At 36.5% G+C, this 13899-nt stretch overlaps 3 protein-coding genes across 3 annotated transcripts in view; 2 read left to right on the top strand and 1 right to left on the bottom strand.

Moving 5' to 3' along the window:
• LOC129364081 (chromodomain Y-like protein 2) overlaps window positions 1–5475 on the top strand; it is a 32042-nt gene extending 26567 nt beyond the window's left edge. Inside the window, exons 4-7 of the mRNA XM_055036505.1 lie at window positions 2061–2233; window positions 2313–2523; window positions 2627–2770; window positions 2863–5475. Coding sequence (XP_054892480.1) covers window positions 2061–2233; window positions 2313–2523; window positions 2627–2770; window positions 2863–3021 — 687 coding nt within the window. The 3' untranslated portion in view covers window positions 3022–5475. The remainder of the gene's footprint in view (window positions 1–2060; window positions 2234–2312; window positions 2524–2626; window positions 2771–2862) is intronic.
• Window positions 5476–7010: 1535 nt separating this feature from the next.
• Window positions 7011–9598, bottom strand: cmc2 (C-x(9)-C motif containing 2). Its single transcript, XM_055036507.1, has 4 exons — window positions 9351–9598; window positions 8150–8258; window positions 8002–8073; window positions 7011–7915 (listed from the first exon to the last, which is right to left on the bottom strand). Exons 2-4 carry the CDS (start codon window positions 8228–8230, stop codon window positions 7835–7837), a joined length of 234 nt encoding a protein of 77 aa, XP_054892482.1. The 5' UTR covers window positions 8231–8258; window positions 9351–9598; the 3' UTR covers window positions 7011–7834.
• A 437-nt stretch (window positions 9599–10035) lies between these two features.
• Window positions 10036–13565, top strand: cenpn (centromere protein N). The gene is made up of 10 exons (XM_055036506.1): window positions 10036–10310; window positions 10474–10519; window positions 11050–11109; window positions 11506–11579; window positions 11665–11838; window positions 11917–12018; window positions 12181–12235; window positions 12348–12457; window positions 12551–12674; window positions 12976–13565. Exons 1-10 carry the CDS (start codon window positions 10140–10142, stop codon window positions 13068–13070), a joined length of 1011 nt encoding a protein of 336 aa, XP_054892481.1. The 5' UTR covers window positions 10036–10139; the 3' UTR covers window positions 13071–13565.
• Window positions 13566–13899: the final 334 nt, after the last annotated feature.

The raw sequence follows: 13899 nt of genomic DNA, 5'->3' as shown, positions 1-13899 counted from the left end.
AATGTGTTTATCAAGAGGGACAAGTCTTTACAATGTCTGTAAAAAGGCTTACACCCTTGCAACATAGGGAAATATAAGCTCAGACTGAGGCCTCCATCAATTGGACAGGACAGATTATACGCTTGATGAGACATGGAGAATTAAGTGCAATTTGAGGTTGGATATTTAATATAGGTCAAGAGTGATAATCTGATTAAAACGTATTTATCAGAATGCCGATTGACTGTAGATGGTAAAGTGGGTGGGGACGGCAGTTCCTAGGGAACCAGTGTCAACCCACACGGGTCTTCATTTCATGAGACAAAAGCCAAAACATACAGGTTGATACAAATATTTCTCTGCACATTTTAAATTATTTCTGGTGCCTAATTTTAACATTTTTGAACTACAAATTTGAGGCATAAATATCTATTGTTTTTTTATAACAATGTGAATATGCGTTCATGTTAAGTAGAGATGTAGTTTGCTTGGGCTACAGTACAAAATGAATGAGTTGTGATGTTGATATGGTAAAGGCGGCATCTGTTAGCAGCGAGGCTGTCAAACAAATGAGATGCTGAACAACTTGGCATGTAAATATTTTACTCACACTCCATCCTGGGAGAATATTCAGAGCTAAAAGTAAAGTCTTTTTCAGTCTGAGATTTTTTTTACAGAAAAAAAAATGCAAAAAAATCACTCAGCTGTTGAGATGAAGTGAAACGTGGTTCAACTGTAAATGAATGGTATCCTTTAAGATCCCGGCAGAAACTGCATTCAGATTCTAATATGCTGGCATGAACTCCTATCACAGCCCAAATCACATAAACGTCTACATTGTGTCTTACAAAAGTATTCATACCCCTTGAACTTTGTCAACTTACAACCACAAACAAATGCATGTCGACATAGCACCTTTTGAAGTTTTACATTACAAAAATAAAGAGTTGGACTTCGTCTCCATCTTTCTTTTTGTGATTCAGCATTTGGTTTATGTCTCTTAAGCTTTGCACATCCAGAGATCTTATTTCCAGTTCCTCTTTGCAGAGTAGCTCAAACTTAGTCAGATTGGATGAAGATCATTCATACATATCAATTTTAAAGTCACTACCGATTTGCAATTGGACTTAGGTCACTTTGACTAGGCCATTCACCTAACACATCAGTGCTTTGTGGATTTTTAGGTAAAGGTCTCAGAGTGAGTGGAGCTGAAATCAAATGCATATTCTTAGGTACAAACATTTAAACCATGTAAAACAATAATTTCACTTCCAAATGATGTACCACATCCTTTTGGTTTATCAGATTAAATGCTTATGAATTGCACTTGAGTTTGTTGTTGGGTGACATAATGGAAAAAGTTCTTTGTGTCGATGCTTCTGAAAGGTACTGCGATGGCTTTGAAGTCGCCCACTGATTTAAGTCAAACAATGCATTACTTCATCTTTATGTTGCTGCAGAGAGCTGACTTGTCGTGATGACTAAGATGAAGTAATGTAAACTCGTGAGAAATATTTTCCTACTTGCAGCAGAGCTGTGGAACATCAACAGGTCGACTGTCGTAGCTTTTATTGGACCCGTGGCAAATCCTCAGTGTCTGCTCTCTGGCTCCATGTAGGTGGACCATTTCCAGAACCACACAACTTTGTCCTGATAGGCTTTTAGGAGTCCTGTGTCAAATTGTCTGTGACGCAGTTTTATGTTCCAATTTAAGATTTTCTTTTCTCTATTTTTCCCTTTTCTTATATTTTCTAAAAAGAGCAGATTTTGTAAGATCTTCTGGCTCGCATCTGATTTTAAGTTATGATTTATGAGTGAGGACGAATTAATTCACTTCATGTTTACACCAAACATTTCCTGCCCTTTAAATTGAATTCTAATACATTTGTTGTCCTCATTTAAATAAGCCAAAGCATGACCAACCTGCTATCAGCTTGTTAAGTCTATTGTCTGCCGATATTGTAAACATTTTTCCCTTGTCTGTTTGCTTACACCTCTACAAAAGTTGCTGCTGCTTCATGTTGCTCACAAATCATACTCCTGCATGACAAAATTTGACACCTTTCCATCTGTTTCTACAGATCATGAAGGAAGTCTGTCGAGCTTTGGGGATTGCTGCTGCTGATGACAGCAAGCTGCTACTCCTCAGCTCTGTGGGGACAGTTTTCTGCAGTGGTCTGGAGCCCTCCTACCTCATAGGGCGTCTGTCCACTGACCGCAGAAAAGAGAGCAGCCGAATCGCCGAAGCTGTACGGTAAGACAGAACTTCAATCTTTCATGATATGCACTAGTTGTGGACAGAATCTACACTCATCTCTCTGATACCCCTTCAGGGACTTTGTATTGGCGTTTATCCACTTCAAGAAGCCGATTGTTGTGGCAATAAACGGGCCGGCTTTGGGTTTGGGGGCATCCATCCTGCCTTTGTGTGACGTAGTGTGGGCTAGTGAGAGGGCGTGGTTCCAAACGCCATGTGCAGCCCTCCACCTCACCCCCTCTGGATGCTCCTCTTACACCTTTCCTCAGATTCTGGGTGTAGCTTTGGTGGGTCTTTTTTTGTAATCTAAATAAAACACATGAATAGCTCATTTTGATAAATGTAAGGATTACATGACGCACTGAAAAAAAAAACATCCTCTAACTGCAGGCCAATGAGATGCTGTTCTGTGGAAGGAAACTCACAGCACAAGAAGCATGTAGTCGAGGTCTGGTATCACAGGTTTTCTGGCCAACCACATTTAACCAAGAGGTGATGCTGCGCGTTAAAGAAATGGCGTCATGCAATGCTTTGGTAAGGCTATAACTAAAAAACTTGTAAGACGAACCTGTGTGTGACACACAACCCTAATTAGCATTATATTGCTTTTCTTTTTGTTCCCAAAGGTTTTAGAAGAGTCTAAATGCTTGGTGAGAAGCATTCTCATCTCAGTGCTAGAAGAAGTGAATGAGAAAGAGTGTCAGATGCTGAAGCAGCTGTGGTGTTCAACCAAAGGACTGGAGGCGCTCTTCAGCTACGTGCACAATAAGACCAGTGAAAAGTAACCATGCGGAGTCTGAAGGACAAATCCGGTTGACGCGGCTCTGAGGCTGCGTGTGCAGGGATGATTGAGAAGAGGATGCTGGGATTTCCAACGCTACTGAGAGTCATTGATTCACTCCATCAGAGAATAGTTTCTGGACTTTTGTCTTCTTGTCTTTAAAAACAAGATACATTTTTTGTACAAGGGCTTCTTTTTTAGACCCACGCTGTACCAACTTCCACGTTCTTCATGTAGCTGTCGAAGCCGAGTATACATCACTTAGGGACTGTCGCATAGTAATCTCACTGCAAATAATAAAGAAATCATATATATTATTAATATATTCATATATTTATTTCAGATGTATAAATTTGTTGTTTTCTGTATTTGAGCTGCATTTTCAGAGGTTTTTATTATGCTCACTTATGTCTTGAGTTGAAGGGTAAACCAAAGTCTGGTTTAGCAGTCTATTTGGTTTTTGACATGCACTTTCACATTCACTCCCACGTATGAAATCTAAAACAAACCCTACTGCTGCTAGTAAATCAGTCCGAGGGATTGTTCAATAGTTGAGGTCAATAAGTACCACAATTTAATAAAAATTATGAAAAGATTACTAAACGACCTCAATGTGGATGTGTCTAAGCATCAACAAACAGACCACAATGATTCATTCAAATTTAAAGTTATTTTCATTCAACCAGGCAAATGGAAGGATGCAGTTATTATTTTTTTTTAACAAAAAAAACGGCACAGTCCAGTTTTACTTAGACCATTTTCAAACAGCAAAATATTATTTGGTATTGCAGCAATTAAATTCGTCCTTTAACTGTTGACCAGCATTTTTTTTTTATGTTTTCACTGGTGTTTTAACAATTTTTTTTTGTGATGAGCTGCAAGTCTGAAGTTGGAAAGCCTCCATCCCATCTGTGCCCTTCCCCTTAGCGCCCTCCACAGACTTTCTCAAAGATTACTTCCAATCAGAAGAAACTTGGTCAAATTAAAATATTACTTGAAATTTAATTCTGCCTCAGGTATAAATGAGTTTAGTTGTGAAAAGTCAACATGTCTTCTTTCTTCTTTTCAGATTGTATAATCATGAATTATAAATTATAATTGTTTGAAATGACATATTTTACCAAATTTTTGTGAATCTTAAAAAGTAACGATAAAAAATAACACTAATCTGTCCAATTCCCTTATAGTTCTACTTATATAATCCAATAAATTATTTGTGGTGTTGGAATTATCAGTTAAGATAAATTGTGTGGGTTATTGGGGAGATGTGAAAGGGTTTTAATTGCTTGACACTCAGTAACTAAAGTATTTTTTTAGGATGAATAAAAATGTAAAAAAATAGAAAATAATAATTTAAAAAAAAACTTTGTCTTAGGATGTCAGTAAAAATGTAAAAATTCAACATTTGTCACTTGAGTCAGCCTGGCCCGGGTCTGCATGTAACAATGGAGGATTTCATGGAATCTGATATTTTGCAAAAATGTATTATATTAAGGGATCTATTTTGCTTTACCAAAGTGTATATGTATGTAGGTCTGTGTAAGTCGTTTAGTAAGAGATGTCAATAATTTTACAGTGAAGAGGTATTTGCATGTACTATATCGTATTGTACGTACTTCAGGGTATGTTTTTGTAGCATTGTAAGTATTTTTGTATTTATTTTAGATAATAATAATTAAGGTGGTGAAGTGTCATGTGGCTTCCCTTTGCTTTCAGTAGCACTGCGGCACTTTTCATCCGTCTAAGCCTAACTTATATGCCCCAGGGTTTGCCCTCGGATAAATTCAGAGTAAAAACTGATTTTAAAAAGTTTTTGTGTTGATTATTTTTATTGTAATTGATCAGATGAAAGTCAATTTCTCATCTTTTGTGTTTTATTCAAACCTATGGATGAGAACAGCTTGAGAAAATGAGGTTTGTTGGATTTTAAACATAAAACTGTTTATGTAATGACATAAACCTGCTTTTGGTTATGGATTGAAGGGAATTATGCAGATTTTTTTTTTTTTTTTACCAAATGACAAAAGCTGAATTAAAATTTTTAATCAAAGTGAGGAACATCACAAAACAAGGATATATTCCCAGAATTTGTTTTAACAAGTAATTCCTGGGAGTTTGTAATCACTAGATATGACTGTAAATATCAGATGACAGAATATGATAAGATGATAACTCTGAGATTAAGTAAGCAGGACCCTCATGCTGTGACTTCTGTGTCAGTGAATGCAAATCACTACATTCTGGTGACTTTCTGGCATATCGATTCTCTAAAATGAGGTTTTATCTATCTATTTATTTCTTTATTTATTTTGTTTTATAAATGTATCCAAACTTGTCTATTTAGACATGTTTCTAACAGGACTTCAGATCTAAATGTTCATGTTTAAACTGCTTGATAATTGAAGACAATCGTTTGTTACTTTTGCCCCATTGTTGATCATAAATGACCATATTCCCACCAAGTGTCTGAGTTGTTTTTGTTTCCTTGTTTGAATCATGTGTGTTTGGGTGTGTTTCATGCATATTTCATTTCTTTGTCTAAAAGCACACCTTGCAGACTATTTCATAAGTGCTAAAAAGCAGATTCAATATATTAACAGTTTCTTGCAGTAGTTTTTGTTGCATAATGTTTTGCATTTTTATTGGTACATTACTGCCATCTTCTAATATGGATAGTGAGTTAAACAAAATTCAATCCTTTTTTTTTTTTTTTGTTCACCAGGTTTTTGAGGGTTTTTTTTTTTTTAGCTTTTCTACTATTTAATATAGTGTGTTGGAATGCTTCACATAAACCTATGTCAGGTTTATGTGACAGTTTTTAGTATTTTAGCTCCACAGGTCAACCTGGAGGTACAGTCTTTCCAGGACAGCAGTGCAAGCCCCGAGGCCCTATCTCCCTGAGGGACCAATCAGAAGCACCGCTTTGGCTGACGTTGTGAAGGTTCCAGATGCCTAAAATACCTTCCCTGCCTTTCAGGTAGTCTTGTCCTTGCAGTCAATCTCCATATTTCATGAGTAGATGAGACATGGAGATATGATTGTTTTTGGCCATATCTCTCTTCACGACATCAAACCTGCACAGCATGGTGTCCAAAATGTGGTCTGTGGGTCATTTAGTGAAACAAATGCAGCCCTTGCAGCACAATTTGTTCATGTACGTTTAAAACAAAAACCTTTAATGCTTAGATTTTCACTATTTTACAATCATTTATTCACAAAACTGTTAAATATTTTCACTCCCTTGCCTAAGCCAACCTGCTCTTTTCTCACTGCAGACCATAACCGACTTGAATAATCCAGAGATCTAAAGCTACGAGCTCAAAGGCTTTTCCAAGAGGCTTTGTTCAAGGTAAGAGGCCAGAACAAGGGTAATTGGACTATACTTATGATGGATCCTATAAAGAGAATCAGTTACTTAACCTTGCAGGAAGGCCTGGAGTAAAATCTTGTGGATTCTTCCTACGCAAAGTCTAAGTTAGCCGTGTGTGAATCCCTCCCTTAGTGGGGGAGTGGATGGGTTTAGCTTGACATCATTTGGTCTGTTGTCTGATCCCTGACTGTCAAATTGAATGTAGTGTGACCTTTAATCTGTTTGGGTTTTGAAAATTCTACTGCTCTCATCTCAGTCACACATTTTTAACATAATGCAGGGTTTGATTTTCTGTGAAATGACAATTAAACTCATTACATACTATCCATACCTTTTAAATCAAGTTTAGACCAATATCAAATCTGACATTTATCAGTGCCACCCTTAATACAAAGTATTTTTTAAATTCCAACCTCCCTTAACATGCACCCTCTGATCTCTATGAAATGAAACTTGGATTTCCTTTAGGCATCTTATTCCTTCATATTTTTGTCTTCCTCCAGTTGTGGAAGAGGTGAAAATATTGAAACCATTATCTGTAAAAATGTTTTTCTTAGATCTTGCTGCCTCAAACATAATCAGTTAATATATATTTCAGAGACTAAACAAAATGTAAACAGTAGTGTAAAAAGATTGGGAATATATTTTAATAAAAGGCTTGCCATGTGTTTTAAAATGTCTACAAAATGTTTAATTACATGGATGCAAAAACCTAATGTGTCATTGATCTAAAGATCTGCAAGAATCAAATAAGTTTTGCTGAAGGCATCTCAATTGAAATTTTCAGACATTTTTATGCCAGGCTGTAAGGGGTTAATCTTACTCGTATGGGAGAACACAGCACAACACTGTTTTTTCACTAAATATATTACATAGCTGCAACCATGTAATATAAATATATATATAGCAATGGCTGGGACAAATTCAGTGATATTTACTGAATTGTTTAATGTAAATTTGAACTTTGAAATGGAGAATTTGTTTTTTTTTATTTAAACCCAAACAAATGTGGAAACAATACAAATTCCCATTCAACAAACTTTCACAACAATAAACATCTTTGTCAGCAGGCGCAGAGAGATTCCTGAGTGGTGTGGTCAACAAGTACAATGACTGAAACCATCACATTAAAATAAAGTAAAAGGGAAAAAAAAGGAATTCTAAGATCAATTAAACATCAAAGAGAGATACAACTGCTTCTTAGAGATATTGGAATCTCTAAAGGCAGATTTCAATATTTACTTTGTAATTACCGAAAGAAGCTTTGCACCAACCAAACCAATGGCATAATGATAGTTTTGTAACAAATGATGATGCGATGAGCTGGAAATGATAAATCACACTTCAAATTTACAAAGAACCATAACCACCTGCGTTGACAGAAACCAGTCATGGGAGCCTTGCATAGTCTAATGTTCACTTCTATGTCCCAATATTTGTGGATGTGTTAAAACTCCTTGGGTCCTTCTTTTATCCTCTTTCTCATTTCTTCTGCGTGCTTCTTGCTGCGCTCTCTTTTTTCCAATCGCTGTGAGATGAAAGGAAACATGAGAAAATTATTAGCAGCATAAATGTTATACTGATTCATAATTAACTAAAAACAAACCGACACACCTCTTTCTTCAAACAGTGACGCATGGCACGGTCCACGTCATTACATGTGCCAAAGAACTTCATGACATTGTGCTGATGGAGTCATGAAGAGGTTACATGGTTTAGTTAAGAAACGGGTGGTGAGAAAACAAGGCAGAGAGCAGCTTACCTCTTTGTGGCACTGTCTCAGGAGGCTTATGAGTTCATTGCACTCATCTGTGTGCAGGTGAGGTGAAAGGTCAGGGTGCATTCTGAGTTAAGGAACCACTGCAGCAACACTGAAAACAACAAACAAAGGTGACGCTAAGAATAAGACCAACATCTGAAAAGCACCACTAAACCTTCCTAGTAAATACTCTGGAGAAGCACGGATGGTTCTCCTCACTGTTTCCAGCATTGCATAAACCACAGTACTGCTAGACGTCTTCTAAAGGATACTAATGCCTCCCCATCCCTCTCCTTCTTGATTTGTCATTGTGATGACCGACTTCCCTGTGGACACTTACCTGAAGAAAAGTAAGACATAAACATACAACACTGCAAACAGCAAGTCATCAAACAAAAGTGCAAAAGTGAAATGGGAGACATCACCTCATCCTTGTCAGAATAAACGCACACATTAAGCGTGACTTTCCTCCGTTTCACATTTAGCATGCCCGGATGTGACCCTGACGATAACCAGACCTTCTGGCAACTCTTGACTTTATTTATTGCAACTCTCTTGTCAATTCAGCTGCTATCCACATCATATTCCACCACCAACAAGCAACAGTGCCGTGATCAGGCAAGTCGTACAAAGAAATCAGTACTTGCTGAGCTCCCAGTGAAATAAGGCTCAGCAGCAAAGTGCACCCACACCTCCAAATTGAGCATGGTTGCTGTAAAAATTAATAAAGTTGAAGGGAGGGGGGGCGGAAAACAAACCTTGTAATGAGTAATAAAAAGGCGGCAGCAAATGTCTTGTCATCATCAAGATGAATTAAAATAGAAATACCTGGCAAACATATTTTACGATAAAGTGATATCAAATGATGGATATCGTAGATCTGATTACACCTTACTTACAAGTATTACCAGATATGTTTGACTTTAATTGTTGCTTATACAAATACATTATTAGTAGTGTATTTGTCCAGAGGAATAGTTAGATTTGATATTTTAACTTCTCTTCTTACTAGCACCGCAGTTATTAGGCCATTGGAGATTATAATATATGCTAGGACATACCGATGAAACATTTTGTCCATCTACGTTCATCGTAGAGATTTATAGTAGTGAGGAACCTGAAGAAAAGCCAAGGGTCTCTAGAATGCTGTAAATCTTCGAAGCTATTTGAAGACACTGAGCAATGACGGCTGAATAAAACTTACCAGATGTTAAGCTGTCATCTGAGAACCTTCTCAGCACACCTGGATCTAATGTCAGGTTAAGTATCAGGCCTTAGTTTAAAGCAGCACGCATACTCATTCTCACTAAACAACAGATTAACGCCCCAAAAACAACAAATCTGTAACTCGATTTAAGTATCTATTCTCAACGTTCGAGAAAAAACAAGTACAATCTCCTTGAAAAACGTGGAGCTGTAGGACATCGGAGAGTCTCACAACGCTTTCATAACTTATGGCACAAACACTGTGGGACAGAGCACACAACGAATCATCGTCCGAGTTTGTTTGATTTTGACCAATCGTGTGCGTTTTGTCAAGAAAAGGCGGGACTTGTTGTTTCCAAGGTTTGGAGGAAATGCAAGAGAACTATCTGCTACTTGTATCCGAGTTCGCATTTCTTGTGCTACATGTTTAGATAAAAAAGCGATATTTAAGTTTGATGTGGCATTTGAGATTGCTCATTTTTATTTTTCAAACTTTATTAGAAAGTCAAACATTACAAAATGAAGTAAACAAAGCTTTTCATTCGTACTGACTATAATAATCGGAAACGGGGCTGTAAAAAGCAATACTACTCCAACTCACCAGGGAGCGCTAAAGCACACATAGAACGCGTGTTGTTAGTTTCTGATTGGTTGATTCATCCCGTCAGCGGCAGAGGCGGTTTGTTTGGAATGTCTCGGTAGCTCACAGTTGCTAACACGTCTGTTAAACAGTACAAATACAGTTTTATAGTTCGCAGATTGGATTTTATTTGTTGCCTAAGGAAATATGGATATTTCGGCGAAACACTTACTGCAGCGACTGGTGCGACGGATCCCTGCTTCGATGCTTATATCCACGCTGGAGAAGTGGGGGCGTCTGACCGCAGAAAACCTTAGATCCTTAGATTTCACTCAGTCAAAATGGGCCATAGCCATGGAGCTAGTCGCCCTTTGTGAGGTATATTGAAGCTTATTCTCTTGAATAAGATGTATGTATATTCATTAATGTTTTAAACACACTGTGGTGCGATTAAGCAACAGCAATTATTGTATTAAAATGTGATATTAGTTCAAATGAATAATAGATGTTATTGTTCTTATTTGTTAATTTTTCTTGACAGGAAAGTGAACTGACTGTAAAACACATCACAGAACTTGAGATGATATGTAAGTACAGCTGTTAAACTGTGGTTTTGACTTTGCGATACTTTTTCATGCATTATCTTGCAAAAACCTTTGTAAAAAAAATGCATGCAGATGTTACCAATGAAAGAAAAATAAAACATTTGTTTTTCTTTTCAGAGATCTGCTTCTTCTCCCTTTATGAAAACAATGTTTAGATGATGCATAGTGTTAAAAGGAAATCATTTATTTATTAGAGCCTTTCATACAAGCCTTATAATGGGAGACTTTTTACCCATTAAAGCTAATTTTAGATTAGATAAGTGATGAGCTGTTCAAGATCGAGGAGAGGCTTTTGTTTGACAAAAGAAAGTGAAGCAAAGCAAAGCCCAAAAATACTGTCATCATAGTCAGCACTTTAGTACCCTTATGTAGCAACATTATTTACATAAATTCAAAGAAACATAACTTTTGGCAGTCTGAAAACAATCTCATAACTGCAACCATTGCTGTTAGTTAGTTAATTAATGGATTACAGTACAACTTAATATTTAACTTTGGTTTCATTGTCTTAGATATCACTGAGAATCCAAACCAGGGAATGTGGCACACCTTCCAGCTTGTGGATCCTGAGGGTAGGTCAAAACAAGACTATCCACCTTATAACTTTAAAATATTAAAACCTGATAGTTTGTTTTAATTTATATCAAAAGTGGAACTGATATTTCAATTATTAATCTGCTAAAATCGGGGTCGTAATGTGCCCCAGTATAAATATAATATCAATATCACATATTTTATGTTTTTGCATTTAAACAGAGGTTATGTTCATCCAAAGTAAATACATTTCATTTTTGGGCATATTTTGTAAAATATAGCCCCTCCCTTTAATCTAAAGATGAGTACACATTATAGTGTGACCATAAACTTGGAATTTTACTGCTGAAATAATTGTTCTTCATATTTTTACATCTTTTAAATGAGATTTAACCGCTTTCTGTTTGTACTTTTTTGTTTCTTTTTGTTCCCAGATGATGCCAACTCTGTGGAGCTGATTCAGTTTAAGGAACAATTCAAATCCCATCTCAGTGTGCTCAAAAGAAATGTGAGCCTAAAAATACTTTTACAGTTGCATTTGTCTTTAATGTACTATTTGAAATATCAATGATGTCTTTTGATTTTGATCAAAGGTGTCGGTCAAAATTAAGAAGCACACAGACGAAGCTGTTTGGATCCGAGTTGCCTGGGGAGACGGCTTATCTCGGCCCAACCACCTGAAAGCAACATATGTTGTTCATTATCTCCAGACCCCTTATGTTTTTGTTAATGCTTTGGCTTCAAAGTATAAGCCTCTTCTCTTGCAGGTGAGGTGAAAAACAAACTTTTTGTGTGTGTGTGTATTTTAAGTACTTTCCATCTTCTAAAAGTTATTTTTGCTGCAGGCCTTGACTTTGTCCACTAGACATCAACAAATCAAGGCTGCGAACCTGAGTGGACAGAAACTGACCGCTCTCAGGGACCTGCTGATGAGGCAGTACCAACAAGTAAGCCAGGCTCCTCTGATGAGGTAGCAAAACACTCCAGTAGTTTAAATTTAATGTCATTTTTTGCCGGTTTCTTATTTTTAAGGGTCAAAAGAGTTGTTTTTACCATGAATTGACAATTTTGTTAGAGAATTATCTGATTTAACGTTTCTCTTTCTTTAGGTGTTTCCAACAAAGTATCCCATCCCTCTTGCAGAGAGTGATCAAAGCATTTCAAGTATGTTGAGTGGAATTAACTGATCTTCTCCAGGCCGGTTTATTTATGTTGGATATCTTGCCTTCTTTAACATTGAAATGTTGCTATTACGTGCTTGGTTGTGTACATTTAGAGCTGCGGATTGAAAAAGTGCATGCTGAGGCATCAGCCAACAGACATCGGATGGCGGGAGAAACCTTTGGCGATGGGATGTTACCTGCACTGCAGTCTGCAGTCTTTAAGGTAAAATGCACAATAATTGAATATAGGTCATGGTTCGGCACAAAAATTTAACATTACTCATTCTTGCTTTTATTTGTTTTTTTTCTCTTTCAGCTGGAAACAAAATTCAAAGACCCCATCAATGAAGCCATGACACAACGAGATGAGCCATTCTTATGTAGTGTTAAATTTTCAAGTTCCAACCTCCTTGAATCACTCAGACATTGTGCATCCTCAGGTACTAGAAGTGAATTAGCCACAGTCATAAAGAAAATTATACATTAAATATATTTTTTTGAAAACTTTTCTATTTTCTCAGCACATGCAGTTCTCTAAATGTCCACAAGAGGGCACACACTTATTGCAGAAATCATCATGCTTGTTTGAGTCTAACTGAATGAGCCGCATCTTGTATTGATGAACTTAACATATTTTTAGGAACAGAAAAATTTAATTTTTATTTTACAAGAAGATAAGTTGAGTTTTGCAGTTTTCTAGTGTCAGCCTAACTCTACATTATGTTTTCTTCCACTTTGCAGGAATTGCCTCAACCCCAGTCACACCCTTGCTGTCATCTATTCCTCTAAAAGGAAGGAATTATTTTGTCATTACGGACAATGTTCCAACTGCTTGATCATAACTGTGCCAGACACAGCCCTGGTTTTAAATCGGCCCCTACTGGAATGACTCAAAGCTTTTCCCACACTTTCAGGAAAATTATTGTCCATAGACATTCTAGTTCTCCTTTTTTTAAAATGCTTTTTTTATGCACCTTATTTCATATAAATCTGGGTTTTATATATATCACCATTTTTTATGTTATGAAATTTTGATGTAATTTTGGATTTGTTTTTTCTTTTACTTTTTAAGTGTAATAAAAAGGCATGGTTTTAAAACAAAACATTGTTTCCTATGCCCTGTATTACAGTATTAACATGTTGAGCAGATTTGGTTCCAGTAATAACTATGTATTGATGTTCCTTTATAGTATTATGTCATGCATGAAAAATCAGTAATTTTTTGTGATTTAATCACCAATTGCTTTCTCAGACAAGGTGAAATAAGGCCAACAATAGCAGTTGTACATGAGGAAACTGGGTTGCTCATATGAATGTATGAAATAAATAAATATCTGCTGTATTTAAAGCATTTTTCAAAAGTTTTGATTATCCAAAAAAAGGTACAGAGTATTTATTAAAAATTGAAGTAACCACATGGTTATGTTTTTCAAAATAAATTATTGAAAGATCTGGAAATTAATAAGAATTCCCCACTCTTTTAACTCTTTAATATTTATTTATGCATTTAATTGGGGTCTAAGTGAAAAAAGTCAGTCCTACTTTACAAAACGGAAGTTTGGAAGTTGCCTTGCTCGTGACGAAGCTCCGCATTGTTAACGTCACCGTAGTATGTGGTGATTGGCTGAGACGCCTTTCAGTCAAAGCTGAGGGGACGTTTGCCCC

This window comes from Poeciliopsis prolifica, unplaced genomic scaffold (assembly GCF_027474105.1).
Source record: "Poeciliopsis prolifica strain line A6 unplaced genomic scaffold, Auburn_PproV2 SCAFFOLD011, whole genome shotgun sequence".
Lineage (NCBI taxonomy): Eukaryota > Metazoa > Chordata > Actinopteri > Cyprinodontiformes > Poeciliidae > Poeciliopsis > Poeciliopsis prolifica.
Note: the sequence above shows the minus strand (reverse complement) of the source record. Positions and strands in the feature narration are given on the sequence as shown.

Excerpts from the sequence above, each read along its gene's own strand:
- cmc2 (XM_055036507.1), bottom strand. The coding sequence starts at position 8,230 with ATGCACCCTGACCTTTCACCTCACCTGCACACAGATGAGTGCAATGAA. Across the intron at positions 8,074-8,149 it reads TGAGACAGTGCCACAAAGAG|CACAATGTCATGAAGTTCTT; the intron begins GTAAGCTGCTCT and ends TGACTCCATCAG. Across the intron at positions 7,916-8,001 it reads GTCACTGTTTGAAGAAAGAG|CGATTGGAAAAAAGAGAGCG; the intron begins GTGTGTCGGTTT and ends TTCATCTCACAG.
- cenpn (XM_055036506.1), top strand. The coding sequence starts at position 10,140 with ATGGATATTTCGGCGAAACACTTACTGCAGCGACTGGTGCGACGGATC. Across the intron at positions 12,019-12,180 it reads TGATGAGGCAGTACCAACAA|GTGTTTCCAACAAAGTATCC; the intron begins GTAAGCCAGGCT and ends CTCTTTCTTTAG. Across the intron at positions 12,458-12,550 it reads TGCAGTCTGCAGTCTTTAAG|CTGGAAACAAAATTCAAAGA; the intron begins GTAAAATGCACA and ends TTTCTCTTTCAG.